At 28.3% G+C, this 13,919-nt stretch overlaps 1 protein-coding gene across 1 annotated transcript in view; it reads right to left on the minus strand.

Moving 5' to 3' along the window:
* Positions 1-13,919, minus strand: part of nst (phosphoglucomutase 3-like protein nst) — a 77,505-nt gene that overhangs the window by 17,124 nt on the left and 46,462 nt on the right. Inside the window, exons 10-15 of the mRNA XM_085811529.1 lie at positions 13,367-13,480; positions 9,153-9,254; positions 8,061-8,116; positions 4,168-4,231; positions 1,325-1,447; positions 525-646 (exon numbers count right to left, since the gene is read on the minus strand). Coding sequence (XP_085667655.1) covers positions 525-646; positions 1,325-1,447; positions 4,168-4,231; positions 8,061-8,116; positions 9,153-9,254; positions 13,367-13,480 — 581 coding nt within the window. The remainder of the gene's footprint in view (positions 1-524; positions 647-1,324; positions 1,448-4,167; positions 4,232-8,060; positions 8,117-9,152; positions 9,255-13,366; positions 13,481-13,919) is intronic.

Genomic DNA, 13,919 nt, shown 5'->3' on the forward strand with positions numbered 1-13,919 from the left:
ATTATCCCTATATGATTGATCAGAGCCTGTTAATGAAAGTAAAGAGGGAGCTAGCCTGCTTTACAGTGTTTTTTGGAAGGAAGACTAACCTATCGTGAAAGTGGAACTGTAAACAGTATCCGGTAACTTAAAAGTTGAAGCTTGAAAAGTGAAATTGAAGTACACATAAACAATCAAACTTATTAAACTTTCAGCGCTTGAGGCTGCTAAAAAGAATATTAATTGAAAAAGAAAATGTAAAGTGAACTGGTAATTAGACGAAAGACCTATCTGGTCTCAAAAACTTTTGCGCATTTCAATTCGATTTCACATTTTTACTTTAAGTTCAAAAGTCTCTTTCAACTTTTCCATTTATTACCTAAATGTGAATATCTGGTTGTCAATATAAAAAAATGTTCATTAAATAGCATTTACGGAGGAAAACATTAACTTCACACAGTGCTTTGATGTACTTTTGTTGTGAGAAGAAATTCTAAAGATTTTATTATCAAAATGAAAAATTATAATTCTATTAACAATATTACCGAACAAATGATCTTGCATTTTTGTATTGGGATATTATATCATCAATGGCCTCTTGTAAACCTTTAGGTGCAACACATTTTTGATCTGCATCAGTAGTTTGTATAACCTGTCGATCTGGAACCTATTAAATACATACAATACTTTTATATGAAAAATAATAAAATAACTGAGAGAAACTACTCAAATCAAAAATTTACTTATATCTACTAGAAGAAATAGTAAAATGTTAATGAATACTTATATTTACTATTTATATGCTTTCACATCTTACTATAGAATACCAACATTTTCTGTTTGATCTCCATCCATTTTTTAAATCCAGTAATAAAAACTGAACTGAAGATTTTATACTGTTTTTGTGGAATTTCAAGTTTTTATCAATTTCATTTTGTACTTTTTTTAATATTACATGCATTTGAATTAAGTACATTGTAATTTATTTAAAGTTGATTCATTTCAAAAATTCAAATTTATAAAGAAATATTTTACTTTTATTGTTCAAAGTGAAATGTAATTTATGTAATAAATGTACTTAAATTATTAAAATTAGAAATTAGCAACTTAAGGAGATTCTAGGAGACTGCAGAACATTTTCAATTAAATTTCAGAATTTAAGAATATTATGCATAAGATATATGACTGAAATTTCTGCAGACTTATTATTTCTTAGGTATTAGAAATGAAAGTTATTAATCAAAATTTTTGACAATTCTAAAAAGTAAAGAATTTTGTAAAGGAGGGAAAAAATTCTCCGCATATACATATGTATAAACAAACTATTATAAAAAAATATTTCAACCTTGACTTTTAATTGGCGACTAGGAAAATCATAATAAAGTGAATCCCATTCATCAACAGTCCAATCATAATCATGCAATACAGATTCAACAAAAAGAAGATTTGATATAGCATCACCAACAGTCTATAAAAGAAGAAAGTAAATAGATTTATTGCTCACATATAACAATAAACATATGTATAATATTGATATTAAAAATTATTATTGTGAATTGAAAGGACAGTTTGTGATTACTCAGAAATATCCATGAAATGTTTTTTAATTCTTCTGAAATATGAATAGAAATTTTATTATATATATGCAGTTTATAAAATTAAACTAGTAAAAGAACTAAAGAACTGAAGGGAAAAGATAGAATTAAAATACTTCAATTATCTTTACATGTTTATTATCTTACTAAAAGAAAATAATAATCACATCTGTAATAATAGACCTTTTCTATGACAATTTGTAACATTTTCAGGTATATTGACAGGATAATTAAATGTATAAACATAGGAAAAAAAGAAATGTAAAATTTTTTTTTAAATTTTCTAAATTCTTTACAGTGCTTTTAAAACTAATCAACACAAGTTATATAATCTACAGTTTAGTTAGTTTTGGAAGTTTGTTTTTGGAAAACATGGTTTATCCAGAAAATAAAGAACATTTAGATGTTACTCTGTTGTATCAAGCACAGTAATTTCTATGATTAATAATATAAACATTGTATAATTAAAACAAATGATATCAAAACAAAATTTTATGCAAATTTATACCAGTTCTAATTCTACTTTTCAATGCAGTTAACACTGTTACAGAGTTAATTTTCATAATTTGGAAAACTTTCTCAATGCTGCTATTGCACTCATCTACCCAAATTGCCATAACTATATAGTTACTGCTTCATGGAGGTTTTCATCACTTTTGAAATGTTTACTCCCAAAAAATACCTTTGTTTTCAAAAACAGATGGAAGCCAACTTGGTGCCAAGTTGGGACTATGAAGAAGATAGTTAAAAACATCCCAAATGAATTACTACTGCAGCTATATGAAATCAAGCATTATCATGAATCAACATGATAACATCAACCCCAATAAACAAAGATCTATATAACAACAAATCTGTATTGCATGGCATATTGAAGATGTTGAAGAGCCTCATAGCTGGCTGCTGACATTATTCTCTGCCCTCTTGGAATGAATCCAACAAGTGGTAGGCCTTGCAGTTCTAAAAGATAGTTGCTACCAGTTTCAATGTAATCAGATTTTTCTTTTCTTTTCTGGATTAAAAAAAAAAAAAAAAAAAAAAAAAACATGGCATGCTATTGAATGGCACTTGGACTCAGGTGCTTTGTATGAAATCCTTGTCTCATTTCTTGTTATAAAGTTGCTTTAAAATATGCCACCATGTTCATGATATCAAGTAAGAAAATCAAGGGATACTCTCCCATGCTTTGCCCTGTTAACTTATGTCAAGGTTTGAGGACACAGCAGGTCAAGGTGCATCTTATAGCCATGTGACCTTTGGCAACTTTAAGAGAATTCTCAGATTTTTTGGGAAGAATCATGTAATGATTAAATTCAAATACTTGTTTTCGTGAATTTTTAGTCCACTTTTTTTAACTTGCCCCTAACAACTTATACCTGACTCTTCGATCTTTGTCATACATGTTTACCCTACTTTAAAAATATGCATCACTTACTTACAAAAGCCTTATTCATTGCATTATCACTATAAACTTGTTTGATTTGGCTACAAAACTCAATAGGCTGAACATTCTGTGCAATCTAAAACTGAACAATACTTCAAATTTCACACTAAGTGGGATCTCCTGTAATCAAACCTATTCAGAAAAAAACTGCTAGCCTCACAAATGTGACCGCACAGCAATGAAATTTAGCTGAGGCAGGAGGTAAGATAGAGACAGGTGGTAAAGTTATATTAGGATCATGCACAGGTCAGGCGATCATGCATGGGAGTGGTACGCAATAATTTTTTACTTCTGAATGCTCTCATATACAGTACAAAGTCCATAATCCGGACATTCATTATCCGGAACAATCTATAATCCGGACCTCAAAGCCACAAACTTTTTCTTTTGTATGCATGCATGCACGTTTAATGTATAATGGACGGTATAAGCTAGACTAAAATTATCTTTACTGATTCTTAGGCATTTCAGTTAATATTGCAGACTGCGCTGTTTCTTAATCTTCTAATTAGATCCAGCTTATTATTTTTTGCCGACTGTTAGAGCAATTATAAAAATTAAGCTTGAACTTTCAATTATGTCAAAAAGAGTTTCCAATTCTGGAGCTGCCAAAGAATCTACAAAGCGAAACCACGTTTTGATGTACCACTTCTGATAGTGCAGAAAGTGACAGAGAGGTTATCAAAAACGAAAAAATTTTGATTGACAAGTTAGTCAGTATTCTCGACACAGCAATTACAGGATTTGAACAATGGAACTTTTTAACTGAACAAGAAATTATGTCCGTTTATAGAATTAAAGAGAAAGTATTACCACAAAAAATGAAGCAACTTAAATAACTTACATTGAAAGAAATGTTTAATAAAATACACAAATAAATATGAAGCTTTTTTTTTTTTTGTAAATTTTGATACCCTTTAGATCATAATTGCTCTTTACTTTATAAATTACCGTTTCATATTTTTAATTGTATAATTTCTGCATGCCATCTTACCAGATTTAAATTGATGATCTATAATCCGGAAAAACTTCTAATCTGGAATTGCCGAAGTCCCGACGAGTCCAGATTATGGACTTTGTACTGTATACACCAATATGCATTCAGGTAAGTTTTTTTTTTTTTTTTTTTTTAATTATGAATATACTTGCCTCGTTTATCAGATTAATGCTATTCAATAATTTTTGAGCCATTATTTTCTGCATTTCAGAAGCACTGAAAAAAAAAAAAAAAAAAAAAAAAAAAAAAATATCATTATTTAACATAATGTTACTCTCACACTAAAAATTCTAAAAATGACACTTTGAATAAATAAGGAAACTATACCAAAACATATGCATCATTCTATAAATAACATAAAAAATTAAAGGTTTTATATTTCCTAAAAAGCGACATTTATGCAACACAGTGGATTCATTAATTCTATGAATTTTGTATTTTAGGCTTCTCAAATAGATTTCTACTTAGCACAGATTCTGTTTCTAAATATGTTTTACATGCTTAATTAACTTAAACAACATATAGTTATGCAGAATATGAGCACTTAAGTAAAAATCATGAAATAATAATTAGTGTTCCACTTAACTGTTACTAATAATTACTTACTAATTATTACTACAATTCCTAATGATTATTCATTTATTAATTAAAGTAAGAAATTATTAAAGTGAACAGAACTAAATAATACCACAGATGCTTTTTAAAAATATGATAAATGTGTTTCCTTCAATAATAAATTTATTATTGAAGGAAACACATTTATCATATTTTTCAATTATAAATTTTTATTATTGAATTTTATTGAAGTTTCCTAAGTATCTTGATACACGTAAGAAAATACAGCAGTGTGCGTTTTCTATTTTTTATTCCGTTCTTCAATAACATTATTCAAACAACATTTAAAATACTCAGTTTAAACCTAACTCTACATTAATTGACAAACTGAACTACAAATATATTGACAGATAAAAATACAAAAAAATTAAATCAGTTTTATGAAAGAACTAATTCTGCACAATTAACTGAAATAAAAATTTACTTAACTTTTCATTATGAAATTAAAATTACAATTAAAATGTTAACCCATTTGTAAGTCAATTTATTTCTATTAGAAACAAGAGTTTCCTATATTAATGCAATTTCTTTTCTTGTTCATATATATAAATATATATATATATATATTAGTTAAAAGAAAAATAATTTTTGTTTTTATATTATAAAGTCACTGAAGGCAAAACACAAGCTACAGATATATATTATGAAAAAATAAATGCCCAATTTATTAATTTCAGTAAGAGGTATAAATCACTAAAGCTCATGCAACAGGTTCTTAATACAGGATGCTTTCAAATCTTTTTGGAGGGAGATAATTTTCATCACCTTAAATCAATATATTACTATTATTATATTAAAAAAACACTTATTATCATAATTAAAGACAAAAAAGTTTTTCCTCATCATTTAAAATAACAAAAATTTTGAAAATTTGTACAATAAACTGAAGAAGTTTTTTTTCTTCTAGTTTCAAAGAAATAATACTTAAAAAATCCTGGATTTTAATGCCATATCTAACAAATAAAATGTCTTAATACTTCAAAATAAGCTGCATTTCCACGTTGAGAATATTTTTCCAAATTCATATTTTTAACTACAAACTTGTTCGAAGTTTTCATTTCAAGGATGTACATAATAAAAAGTACATTTTACCCTAAACACTTATAAATTAATAGGTTACTGTGTTCAACAAATTAATAGGTTACTGTGTTCAACAAATTAATAGGTTACTGTGTTCAATACAGTCTGATATGAGAGCATACTGCAAACATGATAGCAGAAGAAATCACATTTACATAAAATATATTATTTCTGAATGTCATATTATACAGACAACAGTCACTTTAAACTATGTTCTTGAAGAGTTGTGCACTTATTTCCTGATACTCTTACTTCCAATCCCCACCAGACTGCATGATATTAAACACATGATTAAAATACATGATACAGCATGATTAAAATAATACATTGTGCATGCTCCATACAACTACACATTCATTCTATGCAGCTACAATATAATTCCATTCTAGCAACTGAAAACCAGGAGAAAGCCTTGTTCAGAGCAATATGTATGTGTTTATGTATTATATATGTATACAAACACACACACACATGTATCTTCTGAATTAGATTAGATTTTTATTCATGATATACAGAAGGTGTTTACACATTTTTAGGACAATTTCAGTTACAAATTTTAGATAAAGGAAATGCTTTGGAATAAAAATTTCTGGCAACATCTTATTTGAATTGAGAAATATTATCTCCTACTTTTAAATTCATTCCCCTTTCAAAACACCACATGTAAACAAGCTGTGGATTGAAGGATATGTTTTTGTGCTTTCCAAAGAGAAATATTCCTATTTCATAATTCAAAAATTTTTTGAAATGCATGGTATTAAAATTTCTAAACCCAAAATAAGCAAGAACTGGATAGGGAAAAATGATCAATCATTTCCTCTACATAGAAAGAAGGTTTCAAACAAATACCAAAAAAGGTATGTACTTTTCCTAATGTTTCTAAAGTTAAAATGTTGGTAAAAAAATAGAAAATCTGCTTACATGGAAATCAAAGTCTTTAAATACATGTTAGCAACAATAAATAAAATATTAAACCAAGATTTACAATTTAAAAAAAGCCAAAAAAAAAAAAAAATGTTCACCAGCTTTTAGCGAGGCATCTGACTTGACAAAGAACAATTTGCAGAATCATGTACGAAAGCTATTTAGCAAGAGATAAAATAGAAGTCCTCTGTGACCCTTGCTGAAGCATAGGTTTACCCAAATGATTGAAAAAAAAAAAAAAAAAAAAAAGAGTATATCTATTATCAAAAAGAAAAAGAGAGAGAAATGTACAAACCTTTTTCTGTCAATGAAAAGAAAGTTTCACTGAGAGGTTTATGATTTGTTGCAAGATTCTCTTACAATGGGAAATTAAAAATAAGAAGAGTGGGGGAAAAAAATGTTAAAATCAACATACTATCAAGAGAAAGTTTTACCTCCAATATTTACAGAAATTTCATATCTTTATTCCATTTACTTTCATAGAGTGAAATTTCATGAAGAGAAAGAAAAAGTCATACTTCAAAAAAGACCATTGCATTCCTTGAAAAAGTGAAGACTGATACAGGTATTACATGTACATCTTTTCAATGTATTCCTGCAAAGTCACTTATGGACTATTGTGACTCTTGAAAGGAACTCTTTCAAAGCACAAACCCACCGTGGCTGATGAATTCTGGAAAGTAGTGGAAGAAGAATGAAAATCAGGACCCCTGTAAATTTTACAAAAGTCCTTCCACCGTGGAAATCATGAGGCAGACTTATAGTTTCCCTCCCCAAAAAAGGCTAACAGATCAAATATAAAAAAAAAACAAAAAAAAAAAAAAAAACACCCTTTCCATTTTTAACATTAATTAAATGGCCCCAAAAACATTTTAAAAATATGTAAACACTCTCTGTAGAAAGCAAGTTTATTTGACGAATAAGATTTTAAATGACTTTGCAACACACACTTTATTTAAGAGTGTGTTTTTGTCATGTAATGTGATTTCATTAGATTAATCAATTTTGGATTTCAAGTCTAGTGTGTGTATGTGTAAATTTAAATATACACATCATAACAAACAATATTCAGATACACTAATGTTGTTCCAATGAACCCAATAAAAGAGAAAACACAATATATCCATTATATTATACACAGTATACAATGCAGCATCACAGATTGCAAGAGGTGTATCTAAACGTGATATCAACTACTGTAACTTAAAGACTATCAACTATTTAGTTACAATCTTAAAAAATATTATAATAAAATGTACCCAGCAATGACTATATCTCAAAGTTAATTCTTTCCTGTATATGAATTAAAAATTCGATTTCTATGTGAAATATGTACAGAAAGATACAAACAGCAATTTTTTAATGTATTCATATTTCAAGGAAATTTGAATACAATAAATATAAACAAATAAAGAAACAAAAATACCTGGTACTGCAAGAAAGATTTTTAAGCTGGGATTTTGCATGGTCACTAAATACAACCTGTAATAAAAAATAATTCTAACTCCACATTACATCAGTCAGTAAGTCACCATGAATTTAATATTTCAGTTTCAAAATACATTTATATTATCATATCATAATTTATGGCCATGGTTTCAGTAGTAAAATTATAAAAATCACAATTCCAATTTCTTAAAACACATGCTGTACAGTAAATGCCACTTAATGGGATCACATTTGTTCATGGCTATTTTGATAACATTAACCGGATCATAACATTTAATGATGAGAAAAAATAGCCTTCAAAACAGCAATGGAATTTAACTAATTTAATATAAATATATCTAGAAACATCTAAATAGGTATTTACATAGAATTTTAAATAAGAAAAGCAGAAGTTTATTCATGAATTATTCATAATGTCTTTAATGACACTCATCAAATTTCTGGAAATTATTTGACTCATGTTGTGCCCTTAATCTCAATATTTGGAGGGCATCCCGCATTGGAAGAAAATACACAAATTTAAAATCTTAAATTAGACAAAAAAGCAACCTTAATTTGTTCAGGCAATATTTGTTTTTCAAGGAAAAGTTGAAGATGGTTACTTTGATATTTATTTGATTGAAGAAGACAGACCTGTTCTGATCACCTCAAAATCAAAACGTTATTCAAAATCGACATCAAACTGCTTTTTTGCTTAAATTTAAATGTTTGACTGAAATTGAAACTAAGCTATTTGGTGACTTAACCCATTATTTGATTACTCTCGCTAGATAACCCATTATTTGATTACTCTCACTAGATAACCCATTATTCTCTGTTGATAATTTTTATAATCTATATTAACATATGTCTAGAGAATTTATCTTTTATTTTGTAACTTTAGTTTTAATTGCTAAATGAAATGATAAGCATATATTTTTATATAATTAACAAAAACTAAATTTAAAATTCTACATTCTTTTTTAAAACTTCTTAACATCCTACAGACTGAAAGTGAAACATTTCAGCTTAATAATTTCAAAGAAAGTGAATAGTCACATGAAACAGAAAACACAAAAATTAAACATACTGTGCCATGTCCATTAGCTTCAGCATAGATTCCTATGTCATACTTCATTGCTTCATGGTGCAAATGTTTTACACCTGTAGGCACAAAAACTACAGGTATTTTCTGAAAAATCAAACAAATATCTATTGGCATGATTACGAACAACTAGTGATTATAAACTTACAAAATATTCGAAAAGAAATTACTTTAGCATAGATAATGAAACAGAAAATGAATAAAATGTGCTCATCTCCATTTTATAAAAACTTATCAGATAATAGTAAGTTAATAATTTAATTATGACTTATTAAAGAAGAACTTCAATAATTTAAAATTTTCAGTAAATTGAACTGAATATTTTCTATTGAAAAAATATACCAATTAACATTAACTACTTTTAATAAACTAATAATCTTAAGACTCAAAAAATTTTCATAAAATGAACTGAATTTCAGCACTAAATGATGCTGAAGTTACTTTGTTTACTTTCTGTTCTCAGTATAAGAAAATCCGATGATATTATACCCAAATCAGAAGTTATGGCTCAGATCTTCTGTATAGGATCTTCAAATGCAAAGTAGTTTGAGCCTTGTGATATTTTCAAACATTTTGTGACTGCTGCAAGCGACTGCACTCTTAATTTGAGTATTTAAAAATGTACTTTAAAGAAAACCATTAATTATTTTAGAAATTTAAGCTAAACTTTTGTTTACAGTGAAGCAGAGCTGAGCTGCTTGACATATATTTTTATTTCCTGTTTAAAATATGCATTTTTTAAAAAATCAATGTACCTTAAAATATCATTTTTACTATTGTTACATTAATGCTTTTGCATAATGTTCTTAAGGTGGGGATACCTCTGAATATTAATAACTTTCATTGTAAGTTTAAGCTGAACATTGTCTAATTTTCAACTACAACCATCATGCCACTATAGCCTTATATAGCACTTTTCTAATGTTACTAATTTTTAATAAATGAAAGTCATGATTTATAATTTTTAGTAAAATTATTTCATTTTGAAACAGTATTGTCTAAGTGTTTCATAAACATAAGTTATTTTTTCTATGGCAAAATCATGATCTATAAACAAGTAAGAAAAATATAATAATATAGTACTGTTGTACACTGGTGAAATAAATTAAGAGAATTTGCATATTTTATCGAATTGCATGAAAAGAACTGAACTGAAGGAAAAACCACTGCTTCTAGATAAAAATGCAAATCTTGTACAGCAAATACGTAAGCGTACACGTATGTATAGACGGAGCCAGTAGAAAAACAGGCTTTATAGCTCATGGAGCATAAGACGAATTGCATTTTTTAGCATACCTCAGTGAATTTCTTGGCGTTATCTTGCAGCAATTGGTTAAATTCACATCGGAACAGTAAAAATGAGTAACCACTAATGTTTAGATGACGGAATGAGGTGGTGAATTGTGGGAAGGCTAGAGGCAGGCCAATCGCAAGTCCAGATATGCAGAGAGTTTAATTTAAAGCCCAGCATCGTGTGTAACCTATGGAAACAGTTCCAGGATACTGGATCCATCGAAAGAAAGCCTGGGCAAGGTCGTCCAAGAGCCACGACGGCCAGAGAAGATAGCTATTTGTCCGTTTTAGCGAGGCGTAACAAAAGGGCTACAGCTTCTCAGCTCTCTCGGGACATCTATGCAGAAACAGGAATCCATGTAACAAGGGTGATTGTTTCCAAAAGACTGAATGAGAGAGGGTTGTTTGCCAGAAGACCAGCTGTTTGTGTTCCACTCACATCTACATACAGGAGAGTCCGCAGGGACTCGCTACCTACACTTCAATGTCCGCGAAATCAACAATTATGGCGGCGGCGGTGTAATGGTCTGAGCAGGCATCATGTTGGATGGCCGCACACCTCTCCATGTATTTGACAGAGGCTCTGTGACTAGCGTGAGGTATAGGGATGAGATCTTCGAGCCCTATGTTTGCCTTTTCCTGGATGCAGTGGGCCCAGAGTTCATCTTACAGGACAATAACAGGAGGCCACATAGAGCTCTTCTGGTCGACCAGTTTCTCGAGAGTGAGGATATTCGCCAGATGGATTGGCCAGCCAGGTCTCCAGACCTCAACCCTATAGAGCATGTCTGGGATGCTCTGGGGAGGGCAATTGCAACTCTCAAACCCCCTCCGAGAACCATCCAGGAACTGAAAACAGCGTTGTTGAATGAGTGGGACCAATTGCCCCAGGCACTGATAAACTACCTTATTTCCAGTATGACATCACGCTGCGAGGCCTGTATGGTTGTAAGAGGGGACCATACCCCTTATTAACCCATTTCTTTTGCATCTTCTGCAACTGCTCTTTCAGACCTTCAGACTCCCATGAGTGATACACACGAACATGTGTGTCTATAATAACTGTTGAATGTTTATTTTGTTTGTATTATATCAACCTATGTTCACACCAAATTTTATTAAAATCTGCCCAATAAGTAGTTCTAGGAGATCGTAGATCAAATATGAAAATTCTCTTAATTTATTTCACCAGTGTATATATTGCATACTGAGCAACCCTGTTCTGCATTACAATTTTTTAAATATTATTTACAACGTATGCTTTTGCACTTCAAATATACTGCTTTTTATCATATGGGTAAAAATTACAATTTTTAGAAAATAATTTAAGTTTGAAAGAATATAGCAAAAATGTTTGTTTTCCATAAATTTTTGCAAGCTGCTTTGTATAACTTGTATTACTGCTTTGTATTAGAGACGGGCAATAATGGATGAATTTTTTTGTCATCAAAGAGATATATAATACTAAATTTATATTGTGAATTAAAAAGTTTTATACATTGAGTCTGCTTTTTATAAACTAAGTAAATGGAATTTTCCAATTCCTTATTTATCTTAAAAACCTTTATCCCCACATGTATGTGTGTGTATTCAAATATAATTATACCAAAAGAAACACATTTTTAGAATAAATAAAAATAAAAACTGATGTAATAGTGTGTTATATAAGTTACAGATTTTGTTAAAAAAAAAAAAAATCAATGTTCAAACAGAAACGAAAAAAGAAATTATTGGAATATTTTTTATTTATTTTCGTCTATTTTCTTTTATTTTTTTATCTATTTGAACCTTGTTTCATTTTTTATTTCTTTTTTCTTCTATATCGAATTCTATAAATTAAAATAATTAAGTTAATATAAATTATTAAGTAAAATACATAAATTAATATAAATTATTGTTTAGATGTTTTCATTATAAATTAATCAAAATTATGTATTATATAAAATATGTCAAACTTGACAATTATTGACACAAATCAAACAAAAGAGTAAAAATGTAACAGCACAGTGCATGTATATTCAGTTGAAGGTTATGATCCATCCACAGTATTCTAGAAAAATCAACAGATGTAAATTAGGATCCATTCATAGTATCTAGAGAAATATTCATACGTAACCATCCTCAGCACACGGAATAAAACCAAAAAATTGTATAGGATACAATATTTTTTCAGATTTTTTTTATATTAAATTTAAGTGTATAAAGCAATGCATTTAGTAACATATTTTTGTGTTTAAAAATAAAAAATTTTAAAGTAATTTTAAAGAAAGTGTTTCTCTTGGGATTATGGAGAGGGGATACGTCAAATACAATATATCCACAAATAGTAATGCACTTTAAAAAACTGTAAGCTGATTTTCACTCCATAAAAAATTTACATACATTACCATAATTCAATAAGTTATACCCTCACAAATATTTCATTTCCTAGACCTTCAAACTCCATTATTTAAATTTTCAGAAAAAATCAAAAAGTTTTTTAGTTAGATTCCAATGAGATACTTTAATTGATTTTATAAATAAAAGGTCTATTAACTGAATAGAAACTGGATTTTCAAAGCCACCTATTTAGAAAATGATACGTTTATCTAGCTAAGACTTTTCTTTAAGGGGTCATATTTAGATAGATAATTAAACGCTAATTGTAATGCTGATCAAATCCAAAATTCAAGTTGGCAATATAGAAACAAACGCCAGTTTCCTGTAAAGCATAACTTCTTTTAAAAATGATTTTTCTAGCTTTTCTGACGTGAGTTAAAAGTGTTCTTTGTGCTTCCTATCTCATAAGAAACATTTCTTAAATGTTTCCTTTCATCCATACCTAAGTATTTTTTAAAAATTTCTTACTTAGTTATTGTTACAAATAAATCATTTGAGATTTTCTTGTTAATAGAAAATATGCTTACCAATGTTTTTTTGATATACTGAGTTGAACTACCATTAGCATAAGCTGTCTGTATGATTCGTATTGAAAGATTTAGTCCAGTCTGTTCAACAAGTTCTTTGAGATATTTTCCCATCTAACAGAATGCAAAATTTTAATACAGAATTAGTTTTAAAAAATTAACTTTTTTAACATCAGTATTTATAAATTGAAAAATTACATGATTTACTAATAAATTAATGATATTTCTTTTTTAAATTCATCTATCTATAAATAATTTTCATAAAAATAACTTTTCTTTTTGGATTTCATAAATATCATTCATAACCAATCAATTCTTAATATCCAAAAAAATAACTTCATAATTTGATCATATTAATAATATTTATGAATTATCTAGTTAACACTGCTTTTTAGTTAGAATAACATTAATTAACAATAACATTAATTTTTATAACATTAATTATTAATGTTATAAAATTATTAGAATTATACATAATTATTAATTAATTATATACAATTGTTAAATTATATATATTTTATATAATTATTAGAATAACATTAATTAACATTAA

Source organism: Stegodyphus dumicola, chromosome 2 (genome assembly GCF_044657685.1).
Source record: "Stegodyphus dumicola isolate Sdum_Otavi_A_Nest chromosome 2, ASM4465768v1".
NCBI classification, from domain to species: domain Eukaryota; kingdom Metazoa; phylum Arthropoda; class Arachnida; order Araneae; family Eresidae; genus Stegodyphus; species Stegodyphus dumicola.